The following is a 22,115-nucleotide window of genomic DNA, read 5'->3' as shown; positions in this document are numbered from 1 at the left end:
GTCTTGGAAATCTGCAGGGCCAGGTATAAATAAGCCAGAGCAAGGCTGGGGATAACAAGGTTAGCTCAGTCAGCAAGGGTGAGGCTTACTACCAGCAGTTGATCTGGAGGTGTGAACACCAAGGGAGGGGAAGCTGCTTTTGTATTTAGCAAGCCATTCGCAGTCTTTGTTTAAGCCTGAGCTGAGGGCGTCGAATTTGCAGATGAATTGTGGCTCAAATTTCTCTTTGGAGTCTGGTCCTGAAATTTTTTTGCTGTAGGATAGCTACTTTTAAGTCTGCTACTGTGTGGCCTGGGAGATTGAAGTGCTCTCCTACGGGTTTTTGTATATTGCCATTTCTGATCTCTGATTTGTGTGCCTTTATTCTTTTACGTAGAGACTGTCCAGTTTGTCCCATGTATATAGGAGAGGGGCATTGCTGGCACATGATGGCATAAATTATATTGGTAGATGTGCAGCTGAATGAACCCACGATGGTGTGGCTGATCTGGGTAGGTCCTGTAATGGTGTTGCTGGTGTAGATATGTGGGCAGAGCTGGCAATGAGGTTTGTTGCATGGATGGGTCCCTGAGTTAGTGACTGTGGTGCCGTGTATAGTTGCTGGTTAGGATTTGCTTCAGGTTGGCAGGTTGTCTGTGGGCAAGGACTAGTCTGCCTCCTAAGGCCTGTGAAAGTGAGGGATCATTGTCCAGGATGGGTTGTAAATCCCTGATGATGCGCTGTAGAGGTTTTAGCTGAGGACTGTAGGTGATGGCTAGTGGTGTTCTGTTGGTTTCTCTCTTGGGCTTGTCCTGTAGTAAGAGGCTTCGTGGCACACGTCTGGCTCTGTTGATCTGTTTTTTCACTTCCTCAGGTGGGTACTGCAGTTTCAAGAATGCTTGGTAGAGATCCTGTAGGTGTTTGTCTGTGTCGGAGGGGTTGGAGCAAATGCGGTTATATCTTAGTGCTTGGCTGTAGACAATGGATCGTGTGGTGTGTCTGGGATGGAAGCTGGAGGCATGAAGGTAGGCGTAGCGGTCAGTGGGTTTACGGTACAGGGTGGTATTGATGTGGCCATCGTGTATTAACACCGTGGTATCCAGGAAGTGGATCTCCTGTGTGGACTGTTCCAGGCTGAGGTTGATGTTGCAGTGAAAGTTGGAGTCCCGGTGGAATTCCTCCAGAGTCTCCTTCCCATGGGTCCAGATGATGAAGATGTCATCAATGTAGCGTAAGTAGAGACGGGGTGTTAGGGGACAAGAGCTAAGGAAGCGCTGTTCCAGGTCAGCCATGAAAATATTGGCATATTGAGGGGCCATGCGGGTACCCATAGCTATGCCGCTGATTTGAAGGTATGTATCGTCGCCAAATCTGAAATAGTTGTGTGTGAGGATAAAGTTACAGAGCTCAGCCATCAGATGAGCTGTAGCATCATCAGGGATACTGTTCTGGACAGCATTTATTCCATCTTTGTGTGGGATGTTGGTATAGAGAGCCTCTACATCCATGGTGGCTAGGATGGTGTTTTCTGGTAGGTCATCAATGTATTGCAGTTTTCTCAGGAAGTCAGTGGTGTCTCAGAGATAGCTGGGAGTGCTGGTGGCATAGGGTCTGAGGAGAGAGTCCACATAACCAGACAGTCCTTCAGTGAGAGTGCCAATGCCCGAGATGATGGGGCGTCCAGGATTTCCAGGTTTGTGGATCTTGGGTAGTTGGTAGAATAGCCCCAGACGGGGCTCCAGAGGTGTCTTGGTATAAATCTGTTCTTGTGCTTGTGTAGGGAGTGTCCTGAGCAGATGGTGTAGTTTCTTAGAGTATTCCTTGGTGGGATCTGAGGAAAGTAGCCTGTCAAATCCTTACTATGACCTTACTATGAGTAGGATACATATGGTCATACAGATGTTCTACTTGAGGCCAGAGCTGGACAAGTGTGGGTAAAGATAACTTCTGTCATACACACGTGCTGAAGTTACTGGTCCTAGGCAAAGGATACGTGAATGTTTGGGAACACAAAGCGTAGCTGAAAAGAACAGGAGCAAGTGGGTGAGAAAGATTAATGAAATCTAGCCACTGATCAAACATTTAGTGCCAATGGCCAATTGTTAGCTTCAGGTGTAAAGAGACGGGAAAGGCAGTTCAGGAGTTGGCTGGAGCCTGGAAAAAAGAGAAAACACCAAGTAAAAACAGACTTGAGAATCACCCACATATCTACCTGACACAGGATTTATTCTAACTTGGGTGCCACTGATGTGCAAACAAATAGTTCTGCTGGGAAGCCTTGCTCAGACCCAGTCCAATATATTCAGTCTCTTGTTAACAACAGGAAACACTACAAAACTCGTAACATTCCTAAGCAGAAGATTCATGTCTTGGTTTTCCACCTTCATGCATCACCCTTCCTCCTAGTCTCAGAAGCTGTTACCTATTTCCCAGTGCACTTTATTACTTCTAGTCTAAATGTACCCAGAGTTTGCTTCAGACATAAGTTGTGTACTTCTGCAAGGAGAATGGATTCTGTGATGAAAACACAGAACCAGGATTTGAATTCTGTTCCCAGCTGTGCTAATGGGTCCTGTATGATCCTGAGTAAGCCCTTTAATCTCTGTTATATGTATGCATTTTAATCCTCTCATCAATGTGATGTTCGCATTTGGCATAGCAAGCAAAGCTTTAGTTTAGTCTAGGAGTATTGTACTCTTAGTTGTTTATGCTACTTTCTTAAAAGGGGATGTTCTCCCATCCTGGCCTCCAGACCCATTGCCTGCCATTCTGCAACTGTTTCACTGATGAAAGTCTTATACAAAAGACACAAAAGCTTACGCTCCAAAATACCTGTTAGTCTATAAGGTGCCACAGGACTTCTTATTGTTTTTGAAGATAGACTAACTTAGTGACCTCTCTGACACTTGTACAAAGGAGGCAGTCTCTGTATGCAGTAGGACTCAAAAAGCTGTGGTGCTAAGGAATTTCACAGTCAATAAGGATATAGTATTTCTCTTCCCTGGAGGGGTGTTATGAGCGTAATGATTGTAAGGCTCTCTGCTGCACCCTTGCTGGAGGATCTTACAATGCTGCTGTAATACGGCTAGGAGAAAAACAATCTGACTATAAAAGCCTGGGAGAATGTCCTGAGAAATTGCTATTGACAGCAGTGTTCAAACAAAACTGCAGCTAGCATTATTCTGAGATGTGTCAAGGCAACCTAGCTGTGTGTATTGCCCTGTAGGTGTAACACACAAAAGGGGTGATGAGCTGCAGTGGTTGGGTGAAAAATGTTTCATAAATGGAGGCTTTTAAAAGCTGTAACCATTTTCCAGCTCTTTTTTTTTTTCTACTAAAGCATCTCTTTATACCAGTTCTCTTTGCTCCAGCTGGTATCTTTGGCCTCCATCAGATGGAAAGTGTACACATGGCGGGACCACTCTGAGCTGTTCAGGTCACTCTTGTGGACGACTTCTCCATGGATAAGAATGAGACCACCTGTTTGAAATAAACACGCATCTGTCTTTCCTTTTGAATGCCTCCATTCCATGCAAGAGGAGCTCGTGCTGTCTTTGAAATGTTTGTCACAGTAATGAGAGCTTGAGACAGAATTCAGACTTGGGAAATACAGCCCATTGATTCCTATGGTGAGCATATGGGAAGATTCTAGGAATGCAGCATACTGTTGCCTTTGTTCTACAAGATTTAGTCTTTTATTTTGGACTCTTCACATATGCCTTTGGCAGCAGCTGGGGCATCAGGCCTGCACTAGCAACACATCATTGCATTTCATCTTGGCCTATGAGTTAAAACTGAACATGTCACTGAGTATTTCTCTTGCATTTTCATTGATCCTACAGCTGAACCTTTACCTTTGTGGATGGGGACAGGAATAAACTCGCTATCTTGATAAGTCCGCTCAGAACCGATGAACTGTGTGCATGGTACGGTGCCTGGTGGGGTTCGGACCATTCTACGTGTGATGCCATCTGCAATCCCACAGTAGACAAGACTATGTTTAAACACTTAATAAAAACTTTAACTTAGTCGTAAATAAATCCTTCTATTAAGATTTAGCTTTAAACTATTTACTCTATCAGATTTAAAAAAAAGCTTGATCAAGTTTAATAATACTTTATGGCTTTTCAGCCAAAGTGGTGAATATCAGTGAGGTGCTGCGATGAATATGCAGCACCTCATTAGGCTAATTCTCACCACAATAACTTTGAAGCTGCAAACGTCAAAGCGCCAGCATGCCATGCCACTGTGGGTACTTCAAAGTACCCATACAACTCCCAAAATTTTTGGGAGTAAAGGCACTTCGAAGTTGCGTAGGTACTTCGAAGTGCCTGCAGCTACATGGCATGCCTGCACTTCAAAATTTGCAACGTCGAAGTTGCTGCAGTGAGAATTAGCTTCATGAGGTGCTCCATATTCGTTGCAGCACCTCACTCTATTCCCTGTGCGGGCTGATTACCATACCCCCTTCAAAGAAGAGGACTAGTGTAGACACAGCCTACCAGTTTGGAAATCACACTTTGCAGAAAATTACATCTTTGTTCTACACAAAGCATTAACTCACTTCTCCTTGTATTTACATCCTGGTTCTCATAAACGGGAAACTCTTTAAATGCCTTTACATCATAATGAACCCTACTTTTCCTTTCCTGTACATTTTGTACCTACTGTCTGAAGTTCTCTGGCATGTGCACCTAATTAGTTAAACAGTGTTGCATCTGTTATAGTAGATATATGTACCTCATAGAACTGGAAGGGACCTTGAGAGGTCATCAAGTCCAGTCCTCTGCACTCACAGCAGGACCTAGCCCCATCCCTGACATTTTTTTTTTAATCTATTTGCCCCAGATCCCTAAATGGTCCCCTCAAGGATTGAGCTGACAACCCTTGGTTTAGTTATCCCTACCCACAGTAGTTGCTTATTACTTTAACAAAGCTCACCATAACGTGTTATTGTGCTTAATTTTGGCATGCACCTGAATAAAAGCTTACACACAGCTTTTTATATTAGTACGGCACTTTGTTCTTTAAGGAAAAGAGGTTAGCAGACCTTTATAAAATGTGTAATATCAATTAAATACTGTTAGCTAACAATATTTTTGGTTAACTTCTGCAATCATAGCCTCTACATTGCACAGTGACTGGAAAACTTAAATCAATCATTACATTATATATAATATACCCTCCATTGTTTCATTAACGATAATTCTTTCCTTGCTTATTTTCTCTTTAAGTTGGAAAACAAACCAGCAGTCATGTAGCACTTTAAAGACTAACAAAATAATTTATTAAGTGATGAGCTTTTGTGGGGCAGAGCCATTTCCTCAGATCTGGAGATATAACATTTCCAGTACAGAACTGATGGCTTTTTAATACCGAGATCCAAAACAATTGAAATAAAAACTGACAAATCAAATACATAGAACTGAAGGGGAAGGGTGACTACAGACCAGGCAATTTAAAATTAAGCTAAAGGAGTAATTTTCATTTAAGATAATGGGTTAACCTAAATTTCTATGGTTGACTTTAAAACCTTTAAATCATGTCGAAATGCTAAAATTAATGCAGAGTTACAAAAAAAACACCTTTGATGTTAAGGGTTTAAACCGCTTCCCAGTACTTGTTCTGAAGTTTTGCTGAAAACAAAATTCACCCATGGAGACTGAATTAATAAAATTTACAACACCTACTCAGTCTTTTTTCCTAATGTATTATATTTGCATATGTGTGTCCAGAGCTCCTGCTGCCTACATAATCCCATTTTTAATGTTACCACCAACTTTATCCACCTTCCAATCTGCCTTCCTTTAATCTGCATGACCCCTCCCCTTCAGTTCTGTGTGTCTGACTTGTCAGATTTTATTTAAATTTTTTTTGGATCTCTGTATTTATAAAACCATCAGTTCTGTACTGGAAATGTTATATCTCTAGATCTGAGGAAGTGGGTCTGCCCCACAAAAGCTTATCACCTAATAAATTATTTTGTTAGTCTTTAAAGTGCTACATGACTGCTGGTTTCTGTTTTATTAGAATACAGATTAGCATAGCTACCTGGATCTGATGAAGTGGGTCTGTCCCACAAAAGCTCATCATCGAATAAATCATTTTGCTAGTCTTTAAAGTGCTACGTTTCTGCTGCTTTCTGTTACTACTTTACACTGGGAAAGGCTTAAGATTACCTGATGGTGTGAAAACTAACAGTGTCTTGTCTTCTTTCCCACTTTTCCCCTTACACGGTAACAAGGGCTACTCTTATCTGCAAAAACATGCATGGCTGTCTGAGCAGTCCTCCACTTAAGTAAAATGCATCTTTAGCACCATTCTCTTTTCCATAACAGTACAGCTATTTAACTGCAGCTACAGAGCCTTATGTTGAGCTTAGGCACAAATTGTTATTACAACAAAGTGAAAAGCTAAAATTATTTCTCAAGGAAGAACGTCTTTTGCTTGCTTGTTTTCTTGCTTGCTTAAGAGAGAACTGAAGACATTCTAACAATCATACCTGTTTTAAGGCACATTAACATTTGAGATGAAATAATAAACAGTTAATTAGTTCACATGCTAGATCTGTAAAATGTGCATCAATAGTTAGAAGCTCCTGGCTGCTCCTGTCTGAGAGAGTGAGGACACAGATGTTAGTCTGATTTGGCCTAGTCCAGGGTGAGCAAACTTTTTACATTAGGCCCCACTTTTTGTCCCCGCAGTTAGCAGTTCCCATACACACACACACACACACACGTCTAAATGCAAGACAAACCAATGGAAATTTTGGTTACGTTCATATGAAAAAAACCTTTTCAACATGTGTAAGAAAATGTCTGTAGAATGTTATTAATCAGTATATAAATATAAATACATGTACATAAAAACAGTAACAGTTCAACATTTTTAAAGAGATGGATAAGTTTGAGACCCACCAGCTGATTGTGCTGTGGCCCCCAACTTCATGGCCCCCAAATGAGGTCCACCCCCCCACTTTCCTCACCCCTGCCTACTCTATGGGTGTGTCTACACTAAGAACTAACTTCAAAGTTAGGTGTTACTTCAAAGTACCCTGCAGAGAGTCTACACATGTTTTGCCTTACTTTGAAATTAACTTCGAAGTAAGGGAACCCAACTTTGAAGTCCTTATTCCATTCCTGGGAACGGAGTAGTACCCTACTTCGAAGTAGGGTGTGTGTAGACACTCAATTGAAGTCTGTTACTTTGAAGTTGTACTTCAAAGTAAGCAACTTGAAAGTTATTTTTGTAGCATAGAGACAGCTTACGTGTTGCCAAAGTCCATGGATTGCTCTCTGATCTTTTGGATCCTGTCCAATTCGTTCTTGATTTGCATGATTGCTCAACATCTCAGACCAGTGTTGGACAGTTAGGTACAAGGTTTTTAATCTTCCTCCCCTTACAGAGAGGAAGCTTGGGGTAGCAATCTTAAATCTTGACACAGGATTACAAAAAAGGTTAATGGGTATATATCCTGAAGGAATCTGTGTTAAATGAGGTGGGAGGCTAACAGGTGTGTCAATATAAATAATTGAGTGCAGAATCAAAGTTTTATTAAACAAACAAAAATGAGTAAAGTGCTTTCACTGTGCTTCTCTTTAGGCCAAGGAAACCTGGAGGAACTGCTCCTTCCAGCCCCAGTCAGTGTGGAGAAGCATTCTAAAAGCCATTGTTGGAAGCTCCTTGGGGTTGAGGGAGTTCTAGACTGTATCAAGGGTCTGTAGCACTGTAAGGAAGATACTCTTTGGAAGGATCCAAGAGTAGTTGTGAAAGGCTGAAATCTTGAACAAGAAAGGGTCAGCTATTGGCTGAAGGAAGTTACTCAGAGTAGTAAATTGAAAGGCTTTTAGGAGCACTGTCAGAATATCTTAATTTTGCCAGGTCTGAGATTTACTAAGTAAATATTCAATAAATTGTGGGACTCAATGTCTCTGTACTTTAAGCAGACTTCATGGGTATAATACAGCATTAAGTTTGGCATTTGGGGTCATTAAGAAATAATGTCAAGTTTTGATTTCCAGCAGAAATGTTTTTTGGGTTAAAAATCACAGATCCTCGAACTACTGGTCAGCAGCAAAGGAATTGAGTCATTGACCCAGATTTCTAGATGTGAAGTTGTGAATTTGGCCCCTAAAAGCCAGAAGGGAATGATGTTGCTTTCAACAAAGGTTCCCTCAGTTATGATGGTGTCTGTACTAGCTGAATATGGCCACATAACCACTGTATGTTTCAAAGGACACAATACCGTCTCTGCTACTTTCCAGCCATAACCAGGAGATGAGGGTGCATTTCAGTGTATGGCAGAATAATAAGAATCTTACTGGTGTGGGAGCCAGGAATGAACCATAGACAGCCATTCTCCTGTGTTGCATTCTCCAGTGCTAACCAGAGGCCCAGAACCCTGCCCAGCGGCTCCGTGTACAGAAATGTGGCATCCTGGTGCGGCATCACTGAAACCAACAGACATGTGGTTACCTTTTAAAAACTACTGAATTAAAATTAATGGAAAGTCTCTGGAGTTTTCCAGCCATATGCTAGAACTGACAACAGCAAATATGTATGCTCCTGACTAGCACTAATTTCCATTTCAGCCAAGTCCCAGGGATGTTCACATTCACTGGTTGCATGCATGCTACCACCGTCAGCCTCCACAAACCGAGACTATCGGCAGGAGAATCTTACTTCTATAGAGGTACGAGTGGGTGAGTACATCTGTCAATAGCAGGGGTGTGAGACTGATATTGTCCCCTTCCCAACAGGTTCTCAGCTCACATCCCATTTATTCTAGGGGGAGTACAGCAAGTCCCATGTAAGGCTTATATGGCAATTACTTTTGGTTTATAGCAATCCCTGAAAGACAAGGAAACTTGATCTATAATTAGGAAATTCCCCCAATCTCTTGGCCTTTCCTATCTCCTTGACACTTCTTTGGGAATCTCAAGTGTGTTGCAAGATTTGGCCCCTACTGCAATCCTAACACATAGGACTGGGTAACCCTTCAGCATGGTACGGATATAAGATAGTCCTTTGGACTTGCCCACTGAGAAACAGAAAGGTATCTTGGATGGGATTTTCATACCCAATTACCAATAAATTGTAATGGGAACTGGCCATTGAAACCTTTATGCAGCTTTGAAAAAGCTCATTCAAAGTGACTAGTTTGTGGAAACTTTCCTACTTGAATTCCCTTCTTCCAAACCTGGGTAATGGGTACTTAATATCTACCGCCTAAAACAGACGTAGTAAGAATTTTACCTTCACCACCAATGCCAGGTTGCTGGAATCAAAAAAATAGGAGAGGGGACTGTTAAACTGGAAAATATGCAAATGGCTTCTTTCATGAGTAGATATGATTGGGAAGATTATGGGTACTGTACCTTGAAGATATACATGCTCTGGACAACCACTGGTTTCTCAAGGCCCAGTTTCCTTCCCAATTCCTGCAGAACATCTCAAAGTTATAACACTGAATGCAGTTTTCTACTCAGTATTTAGCGAATGCTCATAGAAATTTTTATAAATCGTTCTGAGAATATGGTTTTGAAATTAAAGTGATTCAAACTATTACTTGCCTGCACTTTGGAGGAGTGAGTGATTTGCTTGAAGATGGGATCATATGCATGCAAAGCTGGGGGAAAGAAGTTGTCATTTAGTGAAAATTCTAGAACTGATTTCCAGAAGCAACATTTTAGACTATAAGGAAACACAATGATGGGTATAACGTTCTGAAGAGGAAGAATGTAGTCTGGCATGCAACAACCACATTCCTCTCAAGAATTGGTTTAATGTGCACAGTACCTGTGAACATGACTGTCCTGTTCCTTTCTTGGCTAGACAGATTCATTTTGCTTCAAGCTTTTTGTATGGCTTGTAAATTGGGTGAAATGTTTCCTCTGATGGAAACAATACACAAATGCTGTTGACATTTGCAAATTACATCATGAATTATAATGAATTTCCTTAGAGGACAAATATATAATCAATCTCCTTTACAACAAATTGTGGCTATATGAAAGTAATGGTCTATGACCTTACACTTAGCTTGGAAGAGATTTCTGGGCTCCAAATACTAAGAGCTTAGATATTAGAATGTGGAGCACTATAGAATCATAGAACATGAGAACTGGAAGGGACATCAAGAGGTCACCGAGTCCAATTCCCTGCCTTCTTGGCAGGACCAAGCACCATAGGATAGGTACCAATCTAATCTGCTCTTAAAAATCTCCAGTGATGGAGATTCCACAGCCTCCCTTGGTAGTTTATTCTAGTGTTTAACCACTCTGACAGTTAGGAAGTTTTTCCTAATGTCTAATCTAAACCTCCCTTCTGCAGTTTAAGCCCATTGCCCCTTGTTCTATCCTAAGAGGCCAAGGAGAACAATTTTTCTCCCTCCTCCTTGTAACGCACTTTAAAGTACTTGAATGCCACTATCGTTTCTCCTCCAAGTCTTCTCTTTTCTAAACTAAACAAGCCCTGTTCTTTCAGTCTTCCCTCATAGCTCATGTTTTCTAGACCTTTAATCATTCTTGCTGCTCTTCTCTGTACCTTCTCCAATTTCTCCACATTTCTTGAAATGTGGTGCCCAGAACTAGACATAGTACTCCAATTGAGGCCTGTTCAGCACAGAACAGAGTGGAAGAATGCCCTCTCACGTTTTGCTTTCTACACTCCTGTTAATGCATCCCAGAATCTTATTTGCTTTTTTTTCCCCCAACAGCATCACACTGTTGACTTATGTTTAGCCTGTGGTCCACTATGACCCCTAAATCTCACTCCGCAGTACTCCTTCCTAGGCAGTTGTTTCCCATTCTATGTGTATGAAGATAAAAATGCAGTCCAGTAACACTTTAAAGACTAACAAAATAATTTATTAGGTGATGAGCTTTCATGGGACAGACCCACTTCTTCAGACCGTAGCCATACCAGAACAAATTCAATATTTAAGGCACAGAGAACCAAAAATAGTTATCGAGGTTGACAAATCAGAAAAATTGTAATCAAGGTGGGCAAATCAGAAGAGCAGGGGTAGGAGTGGGGAAGTCAAGACTCAGATAAAACAAAGTATGTAAAAGAGTCCTTATAATGGGCCAGGTAATTGCTGTCCTGGTTCAAACCACGTGTTAATGTGTCGAATTTGAATATAAAAGAGAGTTCTGCACTCTCTCTCTGTAGGTGATCCTTCAAGTTCCTTTTCAGTAAAACACAGACTTTCAGAACAAAAAAGCAGTAAATAGCACCCACAATATGCTCATATATTTATGGCTGACCTGGAACAACAATTCCTCAGCTCTCCGTCCCCTATTATTCCTCCTCTACTTAAGATACATTGATGACATCTTTATGATTTGGACCCATGGTATAGAGGCTCTAGAAGAATTCCACAGAGACTTTAACAATCTGCACCCCACCATCAACTTATGCCTCAGTTACTCCACATGAGAGATACATTTCCTGGACACTACAGTACAAATGGCCCGAGCGGTACTACACTCTACCGGAAACCCACTGATCGCTATACTTACATACACACTTCTAACTTCCATCCTGCACACACAACTAGATCCATTGTTTACAGTCAAGCCCTTAGGTACAATTGCATTTGTTCTGATCCTACTATTAGAGAACAAAAACTACAAGATCTTTACCAAATATTCATAAACCTGAATTACCCACCAGGAGAAATAAAAAAACAAAATCGACAGGGCCAGACGAATACAGAGACCAGCTACTCCAAGACAGGCCCAAAAAAGGCAAGAACAGAACACCACTGGTCATTACCTACAGCCCCCAACTCAAACCACTGCAACACATTATTAAAGACCTGTAACCTATCCTTAATCAGGATGCCACACTCCAGAAGGCCCTAGGTGACAGGCTTGTTCTCTCCTACAGACAACCTCCCAACCTTATGAGGATTCTCACCAACAGCCACAGTCTATACTGCAGGAACACCAGTCTTGGAACTTTTCCTTGCAGTGGAGCCCACTGCCAGCTTTGTCCACATGTCTGTTCTGGGGATGTCATCAATGGACCTGACGGGGTTGGTCACGGAGTCGCAGGCACATTCTCATGCTCCTCAGCTGGCATCATGTATGCCATCGTGTGCCAACAATGCCCAGATGCTTTGTATATTGGACAGACTTCAAACTTTCTTAGACAAGGAGTTAATGGGCACCAAACAGACATAAAAACACTCCTGATCCACTGACCAGTCAGCTGACATTTTAATGGAGTGGGCCATTCTGTTAATGACTTAAGAGTCTGCGTGTCACTGAAGAGGAATTTTCACACTACTTCAGAAAGAGAGGCTGCTGAACTCTCTTTTGCATTCCAATTTGTCGCACTGACACATGGTTTGAACCGGGATGCAAATTTTCTGGGTTATTGGAGGGGCTCTTTTGCAAACTTGGCTTAATCTAATTCTTGACACGCCCCCCCCCGCCCCTCTACTCTCTGATTTGTTCACCTTGATGATGATTTTTTCTGATTTGTCAACCTTGATTACTGTTTTTGGTTCTCTGTGCCTTAAATGTTGAGTCTGTTCTGGTGTGGCTATGGTCTGAAGCAGTGGGTCTGTTCCACGAAAGCTCACCTAATAAATGATGTTGTTAGTCTTTTTAGTGCTACTTTACTGCTTTTTTGTTCTGATATTATATAGACTAGCATGGCTTTCTCTCTGGTACTAATCAACAGACTTTTAGGTCGTAACAGAATGGCCCATTCTATCTCCCCTTCCTTCTATACCAGGGTCCTTCAATTTTCCTTCCAGCAGGGGTTCTATGAGCCCCCATACCAGCATCCCCCATTCCTTGCATGCCAGATGCTGTGTTCTTGCTCCACTTTCTGTCCACACACCATTCTTATTTGTTTGGGAAAGAAGTCTGTCAGGTTGTCAGACATTTAACTATAAAGAAGATGGATGCAGTGACAGATGAATCAGACTTTTTATAATCACAGAAGGGTTCCCACAATCCATCTACAAACAATGCCAGAAGTACCTGAAGTTGTAACTCTGCTAAAAATATGACAGGGGTTCCACATATGCGATTTTCTCCCTTTCAGTTTTCTGGCAATGAAGGCCTAGAATGTCCCTGAAAACGTTGGAACTGATCAGCTGTTACATTCAAAAATCATCATATTACAGACAGACAAATACCATCAAGTTGAGCAAGGTCAGTCATTTATCTGAACATGTCCTTCAGAGTATTACTGCTCTTAGAATTTGAATACAGAATGATGAGAAAACTCTGCAGAGATGAAACATGAGGGCCATCAACGATTTGTCGTGTGTAAAATTACTAAGTAGAAGCACAAATTCAGGGATCTTTGAATGCCTTATGTTGCTTACAGATTTTAACCTGGAAGCAAATCAGATGCAGACTCGTTCTTAGAGATAATAGAATTTTCTGTTCTGACAGCTTATTTGTCACAAGAGGGACTGCTACCCTGCAAGAAAGTAGCTTTACAGAAAAAAAGTGGATAAATAGCAGAATATGGCCAAATGACAATTTCTCTTTGAACTGCATTTAAGCCTGAGTGAGAAGGATGCAATATCTGTTTTCCATTTCCTCTTTAAGGAGCACTTGCAGCACAGCAGGAAACAAAGAGAATGGGAGGGTGGGTGTTTTTTAAAGGACATTGTCTTCCCCACAGAGACTGCAGGAATGCAAGATCAGGTACTGGATTTTTAAGTTTTAAAGGAGAAAGATCTGGGCAGGGTTCCTGGGTTTGTGAGGTAGAACACTGAACATTGTCATGTTTTCTCTGGGTATTGTTTGACAACAAAAGAGATACAGCTAATTCTTTCACAGCTGCAGGAGGGGAAATAGGACAAAGTGGAAACCTGTAAGAATGAGAGGCTGCTGGCAATGTCACAGTGAAGAATCAGAGCTTGTTGAGTGCCAGCAGTGCTCTCAGAACACAGAGATCTGTCCTAAAGATCTTAAAAACTTAGACTGGACACAGACAGTGCAGCTCAATCTACTGCATAAGAGATACACAGGTTTGAACTTCAGTCAGCAGAACTCAATTATTCTTTTTAAAAGTTATAATCGAAAAGTCTGGTGGAAAAGGGGGGATTTAAATCGGAAATGAGGCATTTTGCGAAGGACATGCAGGTTTCCTAGTGTGGGGTAACACAGGAGGACAAATCCAAGTGGAAGAATGCAGTGGGGCACAGAAGGAAACAAACTGATATGTGGGCTGGGTGAAGCTGGGTAGAGCCTTAGCATTAAACCGCGGGAACTTAAACCTCATGCTAGTGAGGGCAAGAGACAGCACAAGGCTGCAAAGAGCCATGTCTGCAGTAGGGGGATCTTTGTAATACAGGTTGAACCTCTCTCATCCAGCACCCTCGGGACCTGACCAGTGCCAAACAAGAGAATTTGCTGAACTACGGGATGTTAATATTGCCTAACACATTACCATCACTTCCACTGGGCTCTTAGAAGACATTTAGGGGTACATTTCAATTAAATAATAGCACAGAGAACACCGAGAGCCAGGACTGGTGGCTGTAAACAAAGTTTATGGGACCACAGGAAATTTGGCCAGACCCATGAAAGTGGTCATCTAGCTAGGTAAAATCATGCTGGATTATGGATGGTGCCAAATGAGAAAATTCCAGCTTAGAGAGGTTCAGCCTGTAATGTGTTCACTGGGCTGGGACATTGTAAAAGCAATAGACGAGATAGCAGGAGTGAGCGGTAGTAAAGGCAAGAGAATGTAAATCCACGTCTTCTTTTAGTGGTAACAATACAGTGGGCAGAGTCTGTGTTCGTCTCAGGAAACATTCACTCAGGAAAGCAATTTCTTTGCAGTGGGGTGCCATTATTGATAAAAGCTAAATCTGAAGGAATGCTTTGTTCTGGAAAATACACTTCATGTTTTCTCTCTAAAAGCCTCACAGCTCATACATACCATGGCCAATCTTGTTTATAGATTTCTCCTTTGGAACAAGAAATTCACCTAAGAAAGAAAATGCTGAATTAAAGAGCCTTTATCAAAACAAAGAGTAAACAAAAGAGAACTCCCCTCTCCCACCAGTAGTTATTCGGCCACCTTCTCTCTTGAAGGAAGTTCCTGGCTTGCTAGCAGATTACTTACATTTCTGCCCATCCATCTTATCCCTGTTGCAGCAGATGGTAAGTAACTTTTACCTTTCTCATCAAAAACTCCTTTCTCAAAGAAGAATCTAATCTTGTCTCCACTGGTTAGAAAATAGTCCGCACTGCCCTGTTGGAGATGAGACACACAGCAATGTTAATATATAATAGCAAGTATATCTAAATTGGTGAACACTTCCAGCAAAGAGCTAATACTTACCTGCATCTTCTCCCCATCAAGAGAGCAGAAAGAATAAAACAAAATAAAGACATCAGTAGTTCACATACTTAGGTTCCAGGTTGCCTTTTGTAGGCACCCAGTACTGAGTGAACAGAGATACCTTCAAGGTTTTGGTTAGTGAGAAGAGTTGACTGGACAGTCCTGGAGACTAAGATAGTCTTTATCCATGGAATAAGTACAGTAGAAGTATTAACAACAGCTAGAGGTTCTCAAAGTTCAGCCCTTTTCCACAGAGACTCATGTTCAGTCTCTGGGACCCATTTCTCTCTTGGTCTCACCTGAGACCACCTGAGGCAATGGAGAAGGTGCTCATCAGAGGCAAAATTACAGTTGAGGAGTGGCTGGCTCTCAACCTCCTGCTCTGACATGCCTCCCTGCAAGACCAAAACCCTTTTCTTGAACCACCTAATGTTATCAACTAGCCGCTGGCTAACCACCTCAGGTGAAAGTAAGCAGGTGCAACCCTAGTGTAGTTCATTGGTAAGAGCATGGTCGGCTAGACGTGGGGCTCTGAATGCTGTCAGCCACAATACTGGGGAAAGGTTCCCATGCCAGTGCTGGGCATGGATGGCCCACCCCTCTCCTTCAACTCTCCTTCCCCACAGGAGCCAAAACCACCACCCACCCCATGGCCCTGGCTGCAGTGCCAGACAACTGAGATCTCAACCCCAGTGGGATGAGCCAGGCAGTGCGGTCCCTGCCACCCCTGGGATGCATCTGCTGGACAGTGTGGCCTGGCCACACATACAACCCTGAGCTCCCCGCTTCCCTGAGCCCCTCCACACCAACTTCCTGCTCTGACTCCTGTACCCTCCATACTCCCTGACCTGAGCCCCACATCCATTACTCTGACTCCTCCACACACCAATCCCCTGCCCTGAGCTCTCCCCCACCCCAATGTGACATACCCATCAACCCCCTGTGCTGAGCCCCTCAGCACTCCATCCCACACTTAAATTTCTTACAGATACTGTCATGTTGCCAAATCCTGTTGTGAGGGGGCCCTGGGCAGGAGGTTGTAATACAAGGGTACCTATAACATTGTTATTTTCACCCTTGGAAGTTTAAATGCTGCTTTGTCAGCAGGCATGGTCTCCTGCCAATAACATGAAAGCCACTCTTGGGAGCTAGAAGTATTTTGTTGGCAAAAGTGCAGACAAACAATATTTAAACATGCCAACTTTTAATGCCTTTAGTGATAAGGCTGTGTTGACACTAAACTTCTAGCCTCTCTCTCAAACACCTATCTGTACCTGTGCCTGTAGCTGTTCCTCTTCTTTGGTGGAGAACTCTGTACAGCAATGGGGTGGCACATCCATCTCAGCTATAATCTTCTGGATTTGCTCCCTCATGGCATCACATTCTTCTGTGGTTAAAAATTCTTCCAAAACAACGAAACCATTTTTATGGAACTAGAAGAGAGCACTGGAGTTTAGATGGGAACCAGAGAAGCTGGCATTCTAGGGTAGTCTTCAGAGACAGCAGTTCTAGTGAATAAAGGAAAAACTCCTGGTTGTCTGGCTTCTTCAGTTGGGTGTGATGCACCTTTTCTTGGGCTCCAAATCCAGATGCTCGATCCGACTTACCTCTAGGGAGATCCTCTCTGCTAGTGAAGGGGTGTGTCTACACTAGGAACTAACTTTGAAGTTAGGTACTACATTGAAGTAGCCAGCAGAGAGTCTACACATATTTTTTTTTCCCTTACTTCAAAGTTAACTTCAAAGTAGGGAGCCCAACTTGGAAGTCCTTACTCCATTCCTAGGAATGCAGTCATGCCCTACGTCAAAGTAGGGTGTGTGTAGACACTCGACTTCGAAGTAAGCAGCTTCAAAGTTATTTTTGTAGTGTAGATGCAGCCAAGATGGAATAGAGCAAGGTGTGTTTTTCACATGCTGTACTTTGCAATGTGGACTTCTTTTAATGTGCATCTGTAACTGCCCACAGACAGACTTGAACCTGTGGCCTCTGAAGCTTAGCACAGGAGCCTCTGCAGTTTGAGCTAAAAGTCAACTCGTTGTAGAGGAGACTCATTCATTCTCTCTGTGTAAGTGGTCTAGGTGCCACTACACAGGATACTGAACACACACCTAGGTGTGTGGGTTACACATCCATTAATCTGTATTATTGCCTGACCCTCCAATCCCACTCCAGCTAGCTTTTTTCATTACACAAGTTTCTTACAGATTTATTTAAATAATTTCCTTAATGGGTAATTTTTTTAAAATAAACAGTAAAGAAAGAATGTGATTATAACTCCTAAATGCAGCAGGGGCTACGAAACAAATAAAATATGCATTTATTACTCTCCTCCTGGCTTAAAATTCTCATCACCAAAAGAGAAAATTTAGTAACACTAAACACAAACTTTACTAAAATGAACACACAATTTTGTTCCTTTTCAGAAGTGGAACAGGATTACAAAGAGGTTGGAAAAAGCAGTTGTTCTAAACTGAACTGAGAAAGTGTGCTGACTTCTCAGGAGTGATTGATCGATCCCTTATGAAATTAAATTACCCCTCTGACCTTGCAGACCTAACTTTTGCTCCTTTACATTTGTATATCAGCTATATATTTATCCTCTATATAGAGCTAAACCAGCAGGTTATCCTCTGGTGAGCAGATTTCAACTTCAAGGGCAAAGTCTATTAGATCAGACAGGCAGAAGGATGACAGAGAACAAAATAACTCTTCAGCTAGGAGCCCTGTAGGACAAACCACTTTTCTGGAGCTCCTTTTGTCATAATGAAGTGATCAGCTAAAACAGTATAAGAAATGAAAGTATTCCCAAAGCAACTCTTTGCTAAACACAAGTGCTGGTTAGCTGTGTTAGTGAAATCCATTGCCTCCTCACGAATACAGCACTACCAGCTTGTACCCTAAACACAGAGGCAGAGAGAGACAGGGCTGGACACCGTAGTTCCTTGCTCTCCTCCCTTACCTGTTGAATCTGTTCTTTGGTTAGAAATGCCATTGCACATTCATCAGAAGGGTAGCTGAGTTAGTCTGTATCTTCAAAAACAGCAAGAAGTCCTGTGGCACTTTGTAAACTAACAGATATTTTGGGGCATGAGCTTTTGTGGGCAAAGACCCACTTCCGTAGATGCAGGAGTCACTGCACATTCAGTCCCTCATTGATTGCGTCAGGCAATGCATTTCCTGCTGAGCCCTGAGCAGATAACTCTCCCTCCACGTGATCCTTTCAGAACCACATGATAAAGAGTCCTTGGGCTTCTGATTGCTGGTGTGCAGTCAGAGATTTCTCTCCCTGCCTCCTCCTCCTTGGAGAGAGTTCGGGTTTTCTTGTCTAGAATAAATTCTTTGCCCAGGGTGGGGGAGGGATAGCTCAGTAGTTTGAGCATTGGCCTGATAAACCCGGGGCTGTGAGCTCACTCCTTGAAGAGACTGTTTAGGGATTGGGGCAAATAGATGCCAAGGATGGTGCTTGGCCCTGTCAAGAGGGCAGGGGACTGGACTAGATAATCTCCCAAGGTCCCTTCCAGCTCTAGGAGGTGTGTGTGCATATCTGTTCCTAACTTCCACTGAAATTAACTTGGGGTGGGGGGGCAGTGGCATAGCCATGCCAGGCTCAAGAGACAAGGTGGATGAAGTAGCACGAGCTTTTGGAACAACTTGTGTTGGTGAAAGAGACAAGCTCCTTTAGGCTTGAAAAAGAGCCCTGTGTAAGACTGTAGCCAGGGAAGGGGTATGAACTCAAGAAGAAGTCCGGGGCTGGGGCAGTCAGCCCTCAGCACTGCCCAGAACACCACACTGCCACCTCTCAGCCAGCTCTGGGAGATGCCCAGAGAAAACCACATGGTGTTCAGCAGCATGGCATGGGTCTCCAACTGCCTCTGCTCCTGTGGTAGTGGTGGCAGGAGCCCCAGGCCCTTTCAGATTGCCAGGCCCTGGGGCAACTACTCCCTTCCCTGCCACACTTTGACAGGCTCCTGTCTGTGGCTACACTAGAGACCTTATAGTGGCTAGGGCTGCCAACTTTCCATTCCCACAAAACCAAACATCTTTGCCCTGCCTCCACCCCATCCCTACCCCTTTTCTGAGGCCCTGCCGCCCATCACTCCATCCCCTCTCTCTCTATTGCTTCTTCTCCCCACTGTCACTCACTCATTGTCACCATGCTGCCTCAGGGGTTGGGGTGCAGGAGGAGGTCCAGGATCTAGGCTGGGAGTGCAGGTTTCAGGGTAGGGCCAGGAATGAGGGCTTCAGTATTTAGGTAGGGGCTCCATGCTGGGAGAGATGGGGTTGAGGGCTTTGGCTGAGTGTGCAGGTACTGGGGTGGAGCTGGGGGTGAGGATGTGGGGTGTAGGTGGATGCTTCAGGTTGGCACTGAAGGGTTTGGAAAGCAGGAGGCGGAGGGGTGGGCGAGAGTTCCAGCAGGGGAGTACGTGGGCTGTGGGGTGGGGCTGGAACTGAAGGGTTTGGGGTGCTCCAAGCTGGTACTGAGAGCTTCAGGGCACAGGAGGCCATCAGGGCTTGGGTAAGAAGAAAGGCTCAGGCGTGTGGGCTCTGGGCAGCACTTACCTCAAGCAACTCCTAAAAACAGCCACATGTGCCCCCTACAGCTCTGACACAGAGGCACAGGCAGTCAGCTCGGTGCATTGCCCCATCTGCAAGCACCACCCCCACAACACCCATTGGTCATGGTTCTCAACCAATGAAAGCTGCAGAGCCAGCCAGCAATAGGGGTGGAGGCAGCATGTGGAGCATTCCTGATTGTGCATAGGAACCAGAGGGCAACCGTTTCCAGGAACTGTGCAGAACCACAGCAGGTAGAGAGCCTCCCTTAGCCCAGCTGTGCAGCTAACCAAAGTTTTAACAGTCCAGTCAGCAGAGCTGACTAGAGCCATCTGAGTCCCTTTGAGGCCAGGTATTCCTGTAGAAAACTGGACACTCGTATAATTATAATTGCTGTGGGTTGGGTAGTGATGGGAGATGGGACAAAGTGAACTAAAGTCTACTGAAACTAAAGTGGCCTGAAGCATTTTCTTTCCACCTAATGTAGTGCACATACCACTAATCGGCACTTAGGCAGGGACACTGAACACTACAGTGCCTAACCTGAGGTGCTAATGCTGATGGGCTGCCGCTGAAGGTTCAGCAGGCTTCTTGGTGGACAGGTGTGGCATCATCACAGGCTACTTTTTGGCTCTTTTAGTTTCAGCTGGTAATTGTACAGCCCTTTGGTGCCAGATGTATAGGAGCAGTCATTTTAGGCCATCCACCAAGGCTGAAACAAGTTTGAGAGAAAAACTAATTACTTCTGGGCTCTCTAAGAGATGCAGCATGGCCACTCACCATAAGTTTCCTTCACTGTGTGATGGGTGTCCTAGGGTTGCAGAAGGGGAGCTCTTAAGCCCTTTTATCTAGAGAAAAATACATTCAACTCTTTTAGCAATCATTCAAGACTTTCACTGAAAGAACTTGTAACTCACTCCTTGCAAATAAATGACAAAATACAGGCAAAGGTTAACTAGAAAATGGGAAGGCCTTTGCCTTCACATTTCTTTGTCCTGTTCTTGAAAGCCTGTATTAAAGTGAACTGTCAATATAAAAAATGTATACTAGTTTACAAGGGAAGGACTTTCAGACAGAGGAAATCAATTAGGCACAGCAGCATTCTAGGAGTGCTGAAAAGTTAAAAGTGGGCTAAAGATGCTGTGTCTAGGTGTGCATAAGGTCTAGATCTGGCTCTCTGCTCTACCAGACAAAGCTGCTGCTTAGACTTCCAGAAGTCTTGGGGTGGGCAGAGTAAAAACTACATCCAGGAGTAGGCTACTGAACTGTAAGGGCAGAAGGAACCATCCTGATCATCTAGTCTGACTGCACATCAGAGGCCACAGAACCTCACTCACCCACTCCTGTGGCAGGTTCATAACCAGCGTTCCTTCTAATTTTTCCCACTCCTAAGCAGAATGAATTTTATGTGCACCTATGTGGGGGTAATGTGCGACTCGTCACCTTCATATTGGTGCACATAACAAAATTCATGAGGGAGGGATGGTGCCAAGGGATTCTGAGTGTGGGAGATGGCTCGGGGCTGGGGCAGAGGGTTGTGGTGCAAGGGCTCTGGCTTGGGGTGTAGACTGGGGAGAGGCTGGGGGTGGTGGGTTTGGAGTGCAGGAGGGACTACAGGGGTTTGGGCTTTGGGGTGGAGCCAGAGATGAGGGGTTTGGAGTGCAAGAGGGTGCTCAGGGCTGTGGGGAGGGCTCAAGGGTTGCAGCTTGGGCTTACCTGGGTAGCTCCCTGCTTGAGATGGCAAAGAAGGGCCCATTGCTCCCGGCCGCAGCAGTTCTGTGCTCAGGCCAGAATTGAGGAGCGCCCCACCACCACCCCTGGCAGCTCCATGCTGGAGCTGGTGGAGAGGAGCTCCCCTCCATTGACCCCAACAGCTTCAGGTCTTGGGGAGAGAGATCTTGCTGCACTGCAGCCCTGAGCCCCTGGGTGGGACATAATAGGAAGCTGTCTAGCTACACAGCCTGGGGGAGCTTAGCTCCAGGGGGCCCTTGGGCAAGGTGTGGGGGACTGACTCCATGCTCCTGGAAGGGCTGGGGCCTGGGTCAATAGGGGTGGGGCTGGGGGTAGCCAGCCCTCAAAGCCACTTGCCGCATGCCATATGGTGCTCTGGCAGCAATTTAAAGGGCCTGGGATTCCAGCCATCACTTCTGCACTAGCAGCAGCAACATCCGGAACCTCGGGCCCTTTTGAAGTGCCAGCCCCCAGGACAACTGCCCCTTTGCCCTCCCCTCATCGGCAGGCCTGTTTAGCTCATAACC

The 22,115-nt window shown here is 44.0% G+C and overlaps 2 protein-coding genes across 7 annotated transcripts in view; one reads left to right on the top strand and one right to left on the bottom strand.

Moving 5' to 3' along the window:
- The window catches only part of DOLK (dolichol kinase), a 62,356-nt gene that overhangs the window by 10,897 nt on the left and 29,344 nt on the right, over nucleotides 1-22,115 (top strand). The window contains exons 4-6 of one of the 5 annotated variants that reach the window (XR_012648374.1): nucleotides 8,571-8,671; nucleotides 13,042-13,151; nucleotides 14,920-15,122. The gene's annotated coding sequence lies outside the window, so the exon portion shown is untranslated. Of the gene's footprint in view, nucleotides 1-3,350; nucleotides 3,471-8,570; nucleotides 8,682-13,041; nucleotides 13,152-14,919; nucleotides 15,131-22,115 lie in introns of those variants that run through there. The other 4 variants (XR_012648375.1, XR_012648376.1, XR_012648377.1 and 1 more) reach the window with 4 other exon arrangements.
- On the bottom strand, nucleotides 1,997-18,432 carry PHYHD1 (phytanoyl-CoA dioxygenase domain containing 1). 2 transcript variants are annotated; one of them, XM_075015655.1, is made up of 11 exons: nucleotides 18,263-18,432; nucleotides 16,578-16,736; nucleotides 15,138-15,213; nucleotides 14,899-14,946; nucleotides 9,552-9,607; nucleotides 9,357-9,419; nucleotides 9,235-9,256; nucleotides 8,301-8,429; nucleotides 3,834-3,950; nucleotides 3,333-3,459; nucleotides 1,997-2,133 (listed from the first exon to the last, which is right to left on the bottom strand). In XM_075015655.1, exons 1-11 carry the CDS (start codon nucleotides 18,293-18,295, stop codon nucleotides 2,088-2,090), a joined length of 876 nt encoding a protein of 291 aa, XP_074871756.1. In that variant the 5' UTR covers nucleotides 18,296-18,432; the 3' UTR covers nucleotides 1,997-2,087. The 2 variants fall into 2 exon arrangements, with proteins under 2 accessions (XP_074871756.1, XP_074871757.1); XM_075015656.1 differs by lacking the exon at nucleotides 3,834-3,950.

This window comes from Carettochelys insculpta, chromosome 21 (genome assembly GCF_033958435.1).
Source record: "Carettochelys insculpta isolate YL-2023 chromosome 21, ASM3395843v1, whole genome shotgun sequence".
NCBI classification, from domain to species: Eukaryota; Metazoa; Chordata; order Testudines; family Carettochelyidae; genus Carettochelys; species Carettochelys insculpta.
Note: the sequence above shows the minus strand (reverse complement) of the source record. Positions and strands in the feature narration are given on the sequence as shown.

Excerpts from the sequence above, each read along its gene's own strand:
- PHYHD1 (XM_075015655.1), bottom strand. The coding sequence starts at position 18,295 with ATGGCATTTCTAACCAAAGAACAGATTCAACAG. Across the intron at positions 16,737-18,262 it reads CCAAAGAACAGATTCAACAG|TTCCATAAAAATGGTTTCGT; the intron begins GTAAGGGAGGAG and ends GCTCTCTTCTAG. Across the intron at positions 8,430-9,234 it reads ACCTGGCATTGGTGGTGAAG|TGATGCCGCACCAGGATGCC; the intron begins GTAAAATTCTTA and ends TGTTGGTTTCAG.